The sequence below is a fragment of the Emiliania huxleyi genome (genome assembly GCF_000372725.1).
Source record: "Emiliania huxleyi CCMP1516 unplaced genomic scaffold EMIHUscaffold_108, whole genome shotgun sequence".
NCBI classification, from domain to species: domain Eukaryota; phylum Haptophyta; order Isochrysidales; family Noelaerhabdaceae; genus Emiliania; species Emiliania huxleyi.
In genome coordinates, this window is record NW_005201912.1 from 145,526 (window position 1) to 155,264 (window position 9,739).

The 9,739-nt window shown below is 65.2% G+C and overlaps 1 protein-coding gene across 1 annotated transcript; it reads right to left on the reverse strand.

Annotated features, from left to right (window-relative positions):
* Window positions 1–2,023: 2,023 nt before the first annotated feature.
* EMIHUDRAFT_454352 (hypothetical protein) lies at window positions 2,024–6,091 on the reverse strand (the record flags this gene model as incomplete). The annotated part of the gene is made up of 4 exons (XM_005792327.1): window positions 3,616–6,091; window positions 3,414–3,542; window positions 2,394–3,326; window positions 2,024–2,182 (listed from the first exon to the last, which is right to left on the reverse strand). The coding sequence occupies exons 1-4, from the start codon at window positions 5,041–5,043 to the stop codon at window positions 2,024–2,026; spliced, it is 2,649 nt and encodes an 882-aa protein (XP_005792384.1). The 5' UTR covers window positions 5,044–6,091.
* Between the last annotated feature and the right edge of the window lie 3,648 nt (window positions 6,092–9,739).

The window sequence follows — 9,739 nt, forward strand, 5'->3', positions numbered from 1 at the left end:
GGGCTAGTAGATTGCCGGCCTTAAGTCATAGGTGACGCGAGGGCGCTCACTTAATTGATTAATTCACTCATTAATTCCTTAATTGCGTACCGTATTCCGGGTAATCTTAATTATTAATCATCGGGCGGGGCGCGGCGCGGCGGCTGCGCGAGGCGGCGGCGCGGCGCATCGGCGGGCGGGCGGAGCGGGGCGGCGCGACCATCTGTCCTGACCGGGGCCTCTGGTCTTTGATGCGGAACAACGGTCGCGCCGCCCTCGACTCAAGGGGCTGCCTTCCACACGTCGCTGCTCAGGCCGGGGGAGGGGGGGAGACCTCCTGTTCCTCGCGGAACGGGAGCAGCCCCCTCCTTGCCCGGTCTGCGAAGCAGGGCGGTGGTCGTGCCATCTTCGCTTCAAAACGACCACGCCGCAATCGTCGCCGGCGCGCGACACGTTCCCGGAGGCCGGACTGTCCTGGTCGAGAGTGTGTGCCGCCAAGGCGGGGCTACTCGGGGACAGTGCCGACGGGGCGCGGCTCGTGAGACGACTCCCGCGAAGGCACGGCTGGCATCCGTGGCGTGGGGCTCGCCTTCGAAAAGTCGGGCATGGCTCTCCCCGCAACTCTATCGCTAACACGCGCGCACCACCGAGACTGTGGTGGGCGCGCTGCGGTCGCACGTCTACCTCCGTCATAGTGCCACGACGTGCGGCCTAGAATTAGCACACGCGCCTCTGCTTGCATACACTCATACATTGGATTGTCATCGCCTGTGAGTGCAAGATTAGGGCTAGCCGCAGGCAGCTAGCCTCTGAGGAGGGCGTCCATAGACACCTCACTAGACCCCACACACGGTCTCGTCCGTGCCTCGCCGGCCGGAGAGATTGCTGGAGGTAGAGCACGCCTGCTCTAGCCTCGCATGTCACTTCCTGTCGTCTGTTGTGTCGTTGTGCCCTTGTTTGTACTCTTGGCACCGTGGAGTGCTGGGGGGGGCGACAGGGAGGATATGGCCTTGAGTTATGTGTAAGCCGACTCAGGGTGTGTGGCAGCCCGCTGGCTGTGTGTCTTGTGAGCTTGTTTGTGTCTGTGTGTCGCTCGTGCGTGTCGTCATCATCTGTCCAGCGTCCACCCATACCGCGTTGGTGTCCAGTCCGAGCCTGGCTGTTCTTCACCTTTCTACCTACCTACCTCTCTCTGTACGTCGTGTGCGTGTCTGGTGTTTATTAGCTCCGAGTAGAGGGGGCGCTCCGCTGCTAGGGGAAACCTGGAGCGCGGACTAACCCTCGGAGACCCGTGTTTACTTTAAGGCCCTTTCCTTGCGAACGCGCACCCCCCCTAGCTAGGGGTCAGGGCTCTCTAGCCCGTAGCCCGATGCCGATCATCCGGCCCGCTGGGTGCGCTTCTCAGCTCCCCGGCCCTGGATGTGAGGTTACTGACTGCACTCCAAGTGCTCCAAGTGCTCTCTCACAGCAGACAGGCTCGACACAGGTGCGAACTGGCGCGTGCTAGAAAAAGAATTTCCCTCGGCCGACACTAGGGTCTAGGCACGGGACTGGCGCGCACTCACTGGCACTAACACAGGTACACCACGGGAGCCGCCTAAGCGACTCCAAGAAAAAGAATTTTACTCCTGAGCTCCCTCGCACAACACTGGGCACGGGACTGGCGCGCACTGGCGGTGAACCTTCTTTTCTAGACGGCTAGGATTGAGAGCAGCCTCGCTCTCAATAACTCAATCCTAGAAGTCGAAGGATTGTGAGCAGCAGTCATCGCAATCGTAGCATCTCTGTGCGATTGTGAGCGCCTGACTACGAGCAGCTTCGCTCCCAAGGTGGCTGGTGACGCCTACGACTACTACCAGCGCGCTCGCAATCCGAGCAAAGTCTAGGATTGCGAGCAGCACTGCTCACAATCCTAGCAACATGCCTCCGATTGCGAGCAGTAGCGCTCGCAATCCTACATCTTGTATGTAGGACTATGAGCGGCTGCGCTCACAATCGTACCCTGAGGGAGGGTGTAGTTCCTGTAGAGGATGTAGACTGTACGCTAGGAGCAGTGCGGTGCCCTCGTCGGCGGAGAGGACGCCAAGGCAGTCCACGCGAGGCAGCCCGCCCCGGAGGCTGTGCGAGCGGGCGGCAGCCTTCTACCCTTCTTGTTGTCGCTCATCTCGAGCTCGCTCTCGGCCGCCGAGGGCGGGGCTAGGGCCTAGGGCGTAGGGGCGGAGAGTGCCAGCAGGGGAGCGAAAAAAGAAATTTGCGCTGCAGTGGGACTAACGAAATGTTAAAATCCCTGTGTGTTGGCGGCGTGCCGTCCTCCCATCCCTCCCTTGGGTTGTCTGTTTCAAATAAGGTGTGCCTCATATGGTGACTCGGCCGCTCTCGGCCACACGGCGCCAGCCTCGCCCCCACGCGCGCACGAGCGGGTACGACCAGGGAAGCAAGTTCATCTGCGCCCCCGCTATCGCGTGCCCCGGCTGCGGCCCGTGCTTCGCCTCGAGCGCCTCCAGTAGTGCCGCCTGGCCCGCGAGGCCGATCCGATTGAACGTGGCGTTCACGCGACATCCCTGACCCGCGGCCGGGAGGGAAGCCGCGAGTGCCATCGCGCCCTCGTCGCCCACGTCGCAGCACGACAAGGCCAGCCCATGCGACGGCTCGCCCGTCGCCAGTGCCTCAGCTAACACCGCGGCTCCCTCATCGCCAATAGGCGTGATACTGACGTCGAGCATCTGCAGCGTCGGCGCCACGCCGCGATGGAACACGCCGCAGAGCGCGCCGACGCCGCGCGCGCCGAAACGGTTTGCCGTAACGTCGAGGGACTCAAGCGCCGGGAGCGCGCCGTCCTCGAGCCCCGCCGCAAGCTCCGCCACGCCCTCGTCGTCGAGGCGATTCCCAACTAGGAAGAGGGTCCGGAGGCTCTCGCAATAGTTAAGCGCCTCCGCCAGCAGCGCCGGGCTAGTCCACGCGTCGCCACGCACGAGCGGCAGACCGATGTAGTAGAGCTTCTCGACCGTGCCCAGCACGGCCTTCGCCGTCTTCTCGTAGAGCGCCAGCACGGTCGCCGAGTCCGCGCCGTTGGTGAAGCGGCAAGCGGCGAGCAGCGTCGCCATGCGCTCTGGAGTCGCGGGGAGCCGCCGCTGAGCGCCGCCGTCGCCGCTGGCGACGTCGATGACGAGCTTCCACTTGGCAAAGCCCAGCGTAGAGGGCTTTGCGCCCAGCTCTGCGGAGCAGCGCTCGAATGTCGTCCAGCCGCGAGTGTCGTAGGTCCGGCTCCGGTCAAAGCCGGCGGGCAGCTCGTCTGGCAGCTGCGTGAGCAGCACGACCGTGACCGAGGCGTGCGCGTACCAGAGGTCCTAACGCGGAATGTAAAGCCAACGTGCCGTGAGAGCGGTGCATGTTGTGGCGCTATCGGGCTGGGAAAGGGGCTGGCGTGTGCTCACCATCGTGTTCTCCAGCATGCGACCGAAGGCGGCCTTCTGCTCGCCCGACCGGCTCGCCTCATACGCGCGCCGCTCGGCAAATAGCGCCGGGTCCTTCTGGTAGCCCGAGCTCCAGTCCAGAAACACGCCCTGCGCGAGCCAGGAGAGGAGTGGCGGTGAGGAAGGGAGTAATGGTGGGCATGAGGCGCGGGAGGCAGCTCACCATGTCCGAGAAGCCGTACTCGCGGCACGCGCCGAGCAGGCCGCGCCCGCCGTAGAGGCCCCGCAGCTTGCGGGAGAGCAGCTGGAGCTGGCGGCCCTCTCGGTCTGGATGCGCCGCCTCAAGCCAGCAGTAGGAGACGGAGATGACGGGAAGCAGCCGGTCTGGGTTGCGCTTGCGGCCGAAAAAGCTGGCGATAAAGCCGAGAAAGGATGAGGGGGAGGGCTCCTTGCCGAAGCGCTGCAAGGCTTCCGCAAAGCCGGCGAGGTCAAAGCCGCGCCTTGCGCCTTTCTCGATCCGCCTCAGCTGAGCAGAGCTTAAGAAGGCCTCCTCTGGCAGGTCCTGCCGCCGCGGGAGCACGTCGCCCCGCTCTGCCAGCGCCATGAGCCAGTTCAGACTGATCAGCCGCACATCGCCCGGCCGGACCTTGTCGCCGTCGCCCTCGAGGGCAGCCCAGATGGAGTCGTGCCATCTGTAGCGGGCGCCGTCATTGGTGTTTGCGCGCGACCGTTCGCGAGCTTGAAGACCGGACTCGGTGTCGGGGAGCGTCGGCACGTGGTAGGGGAGCTGTGAGGCGCGTCGGCAGAGGTTGTAGACGGCGAGGATGAGGGGGTTCCGGAGGAAGAGACCCTCGATCAGATGTGTCGGGAAGAATAAGATGGCGATTGGCAGGTCGACGAAGAGCACCATCAGAATCAGATATGGAAGGCAACGCCAGGCGAGGAGGGCGGGAGGCACGCCGACAGCAGCGTCGGAGCTGCAGAGGCCGAGCGCGATGAGTGGTGAGACAACGAGATGGAATGGAAACATAATCAAAAGGAGTGCTGGCAAGAGCACGATGCCCACGAGGGTCTCAACGCACGAGCGCAGCAGGCGGGTGGCCGTCATACACACAGCAAACCAAAGGCGGCCGGAGCAATGCACGAAAAAGAATTTTCCGCACCCCCTCGCACAACACTTTAAAATCCCTGTGTGGTGGCGGCGTGCCGTCCTCCCATCCCTCCCTTGGGTTGTCTGTTTTCTTTCTTTCTGGGCATGCACAAGGCGCTTGAGGCACTCGATCGAGACGCTGTCGCAGATGGAGAGATCGTAGTCTGCGGCGGGCGTAGTGTTGAGATTGATCGTGTCGGCCACCCCCGAGGGGGAGTTCCAAGCGAGCGAGACGCCGGTGGCGTTGCGGAGGGCGGCAACAGCAGCAGCAGAGGATGCAGCGGCGCCCGGGACGGCGGGCGCCCACGCGAGCCGCCGGGTGCGAGTGGCAGCCGAGACGCCACGGTTGTCAGCGTGGGTCAGGTTGGCGCCCGGTGTGCCCGGCGCCGCGTGCTGCAGTGCCTTGGCGATGGCGTCGGTGCACTCGGCCTTCGGCGTGATCTTCTCCTTGTGGGCTTTGTGCAGCGGGTCGTTGCGAGACGAGAGGTGGTTGAAGAACATGCTCGTCCCGTTGCCACCCGAGCCATCCGGAAGTTTGTTGGGGATGAGGCAGCAAATCTGGGCGCAGCACTCGCACTTGGTGAGCCCACTGGAGGCGAGGTCCACGGGCGTGTAGTTGTGCGTCTTGAAGTGCGTGCAGAGCGACTTGGCTGTCTTGAAGTCTCGGGCGCAGATGGAGCAAGAGAAGGTTTGGCGAGGTGGGTTGGTGTTGGAGCTGCTGGCGGCTTGCGATCCCTCCGCCTGCTCCGCCACGTTCCCCTCCTCGCTCTCTCCTCCGACGTCCTCGTCGGACGATTCTTCGTCGCCGTCGTGGCCACTGTAAGGCGGCGGGGGCTTGCTTCCACCTCGGCGCTTGAGGCGCTGGGAGATGGGCCCCTCGTCGATGTCGAAGTCGCCCTCCGAGGTGGACTCACCCGTCGTGGTGTCGACATGCTCTGGAGGCGCAGGAAGGGCGTCTAGGAAGGCCGCACCGGCGTCTGCCGGATCGGCGTCGGCGCCGTCGTCCGCCGGGGCGATGGCGGGTCCGTGGTCGTCGCCCGTGCCCTGCTCGCCGTCGTCGGACGCCTGTCCTTGCGGTGGCGGCGGTGGCGATGGCGGCGGCGAGATCGGGCCACCTGGATCCGGTCTGGACTCGGGCGGCGGCGGCGGTGGTGGCGAGTCTGCGGCGTTGAGCTCTAGTACTTCGCGCTCGGCGTCGGCGAGGCGTTGTCCGGCGGCGAGGGCTTCGTCGTCGGTCGTCGCCTCGTCGAGGGCAGACGATGCGTTGTGCTTCTTAGCGAGGGCTTCCTCCTCCGCCGCCTTGTCGAGGGCAGTCGATGCGGCGCGCTTCTTGTCACGCTTCTTGGCGGTGGCGTCGGCGTGGGACAAAGGGTCCGACGTGTCGTCGTGGTGTGTCTTCAGCACCTTGGACGAGCCCTTGGGATCGCCCGCACCTCCGAAGGTCGTCCGCGCTTTGCCGCTGGGCGGGGAGGCGTCGCCCTTGGCAGCAGCGTCCGCGAGTGGTGAGCGAGGGCGGACGAGCGAGCCAGATTCTTGTGTCGGCGCCGGGCGGACGACGCCGAAGTAAGTCGGGGCGAAGAGGTTGGCCGGGAACGCGTCGCCGCCGGGGGGTGGCGGTGGGGAAGGCGGCGCTGGCGGCGGCGGCGAGGGAGGAGGAGGGGGCGGCGAGGGGGGCGGTGGTGGCGGCGGTGGCGGTGGCGACGACGGTGGCACCGGCGGCGGCGACGGCGGGGCCGATGCTGTCTGGCAGTCGAGAGGCGGTTCGAACCGGCGCTTGCGCCTCGGCGGCCGGTCGATGGGGGAGGATGTCGATGGATCGAGCTCTTCGATGCTGGCGCCGTCGCCGGGCGAGGTCGAGGGCGATGCAGCCGACGATGACGCAGTGGCACCGTTGCCGGTTGCCGTCGAGGACGACGCAGCAGATGACGACGCAGCGGCGCCGTTGCCGTTGCCTGGCTGGGCGTAGGTGGTGACCGTGCCGGGGCTCAGGACGACGGGTTGGAGAAGGACGCCGGGATGGGCTGGCGTTGCCTCCCCTTCAAACGGGTACCAGAAGTCGAGTAGGATCTGGGTCGAGGTCGGGATTGGGTAGTGCACGTTGATGTGGGCGAGCGCCTCTTGGATGTCGCGGTACTTCTTGTGGCGCGCCCTCGAGCCCCCGACGGCGCCGTGCGCTGCGCAGAGGTCCCACGTGGAAAAGACGCCCCAACCAGACCCTGGAACGTAGAGCGCGTAGTACCAAGGCTTGGGCGCGGCGGAGACGCTGTGTAAAATGAACAGGGAAGCGAAAATGCCGTTTTTGGTGTAAGCCGCCATGAGGCCGGCGAGTAAGAGATCTCCCGGGAGCTTTGCCATCACCAGTCCCAGCGGGTCGGAGAGGTCACAGAGGCCGCCCGCCGACGAGGCGTCGCGCGAGAAGAGACTGGTGATGGTCTCGTTTGCGGGCGTGCCGCCAACGAAGATGTCCATGTCGGAGTTGTTGGGGACGGGCGACGCCAGAACGGCGCCTCCTCGTCCTGGTGCTCGACTGCCTTCGGTACCGGTCGGCCCGGGTCCCGGCAGGAGCGAGTCGTCGGACGGGTAGAAGATGCGCTCGGAGTCGACGGACTTGTACAATTTGTGGCTCCGAGAGGGCCGCCCCTCGCACAGCCCAACCAGGCCCCCGCCCAGCGGGGTAGTTTCCTGGCTACTGGTCGGGCTGTGGTTGGTGCGGTTGGCTCCGGCTCTGCCAGTCGTCGAGGGCAATGTGAAAGACGGTTGTGCCGCCCCCGCCCCCTCATCCGAGGGGACCCCACCGGCGTTGTGGACACTGTGAGGGACAGGCTGCCTTGTGGCTGCCTTTGGTCCGACACAGAGCCATTCTGCACGGTGCCAGGTGGGTGGGACGGTCGAGGTAGTCGGCGCCGGACCTGTGCAGCGGGTAGAAAACACGCTAGACACGCTAGGCACACTAGACTCGTCACGCGACACAGACACAAAAGACAGGACACGAGACGAGGTAGCCTTGGCAGCAGCCGTGGCAGCAGCCGTGGCGGCAGCCGTGGCGGAAGCCGTGGCGGAAGCCGTGGCGACAGCCGTGGCGACAGCCGTGGCGGAAGCCGTGGCGGAAGCCGTGGCGGGAGCCGTGGCGGGAGCCGTGGCGGAAGCCGTGGCGGAAGCCGTGGCGGAAGCCGTGGCGGAAGCCGTGGCGGAAGCCGTGGCGGAAGCCGTGGCGGAAGCCGTGGCGGAAGCCGTGGCGGAAGCCGAGGCGGCAGCCGAGGCTGGCTCGGGAGCCGCGTCGGCAGCCGTCGGGTGCTCGACGATAGCTTGGACCGGCTCGACCGCGCTGCAGATGTTTGAAGCGGGTCGAGCTGGCAGCTCTTGGAGCGTCGAGCCGAGGAGTGGGTGTCGGACAGCGCCGACGTGGGACTCCGCTGTCGCGGCGTCCACGGGGCGCAGAGCACGCGTGCTCTGCGCGAGTGCGAGCGCAGGATCGCTCAGGATCAGCAGCACGGCGGCCGCGAGCCGAAGAGGCCCGACAGCCGACATGCCAGCTGAAGTAAGGAGTCCCTATCATTGAAAGAAGCAGACGGGTCGGACCACACGCTCTCCGAATGGGATTTTCTGCCCTACCGCCTGTCGCGGCCCCGCCTGCCTCCCGGGGCCCGCCCGGCCGTGCCATCCGCCGCCGGACCGCCCGGCGGGTCCAACCCGAAGCGGGCGACCGGCCGTTCGCACCGCTCGGCCGGCGGGGCGAGCCCCGCGGCCCTCGATCGCTCGCCCCGGGACGTGGCCCGACCGGCCCACGCGCACGTCCTGGCCTCTACCGCCGCTTTCGGCGGCGCAATTTGCGCCTTCATCGCTCTCTGGATCCTCCTGGCACCCATCGGACTCTTCCCGACGGTCGGAGGCACCCACTCCGTGCACTTTGAGTCAGACTCGCTCTTCGGCAGGCACGCTCTTCGGCAAAAAGTCGCCGCCGGCCGTTCACGCCGAGCCAGCCAGTTGCCGGCTCGCACGGCAGCCTCTTCCTCTCGACCAGCCTCAACTTCGACACGGTCATCATTTTGTCGCTGCGTGCTCGTGGCGAGCCGGGCGGCGGTCAAAGTTTGCCCAGACGAGCGCCAGGCGATAGCAAGGTCTCTGTTCGCCCTGTGCATGTCAGGCCAGGCTGCAGCGGGGCACTACCATCGTGCTACGCTGTTGCAGCCTGACCTTTCCCACTGTGCACAGCCGCCAGAGCACCACCACCGCCCGGCATCGTGTCACGGCGAGCTCCTTCTGCACCCGTTCGCGAGGCTCTCGCGCTGGCACACTTCGGCCTTCCGCTGCTCGCGTTCGGCGAGCTCTTCTCCGCACTCCTGCCACGGTGCCGTCGCCACACACCTTCTGGCCGGCCTGAGCCATGCGGACTCGACCTCTCTCCCTCTCTGGAGCACGCCACGGGCCGCGACGGCTGCTGGCAGCCGGCCGGCGTGAGGAGGCAGTTTGCCGGCACAGTCGAGCTGGAGTATCCGCTTCTTGATGCTTCTGCGGTCAAGCTCGACCTTATGTGACATGATATGCCACAATAATGCATGCTCTCACCCCTCAAAGTGTCGAAGTTTACCGGTGACTCTCCGGTGGCCCGATAGTACCGTGTGCCTTTCTTCAAACGAACGCGCTTCGAGGTTCGACAATCGCTAAGCTGCTTATGGGGCACCGCTGCGACTCCCTTGGGGATGCCTGAGGCCACCCCAAGCACTCCCTAAGCCTTACGTGGACGATTTCAACCCTACTCTGTGTTTGTTCGTCCACGCACATTAGCAACTTTGTGCTCATGTCAACGCCACGCCAGCGCTAGCCCATTCAACCCCGCCCCATTGGGGGCGGAAGCGGCGGATCCCTGGAGGACCGCGAGCATGGTGAGAAGTTCCGGATGCGCTTTTGCGGCGCCAACCGGCGGCGCAAGGGGGGGGGCGTCTGGCGCTTGATCCAGTCTACAGATGCACGGGACGGATCGCTTATTCAGTTCATTTGCGGGAATGAGTTCTTCGAAGAGCTACGTAAAGCGCGGGACGGATTGAGATGCGTCTCTATTTGAACCCCTGGGAGAGAGAGAGAGGGGGACCCATTTTTACTTTTTATGTGGCGTAAACTTGCAGGAGGCGCCGTGATGGAAGAAACACAATAACAGGCAAATTCTTTTCTTTTTCTAGATTGCAATCAGAAACGAAAC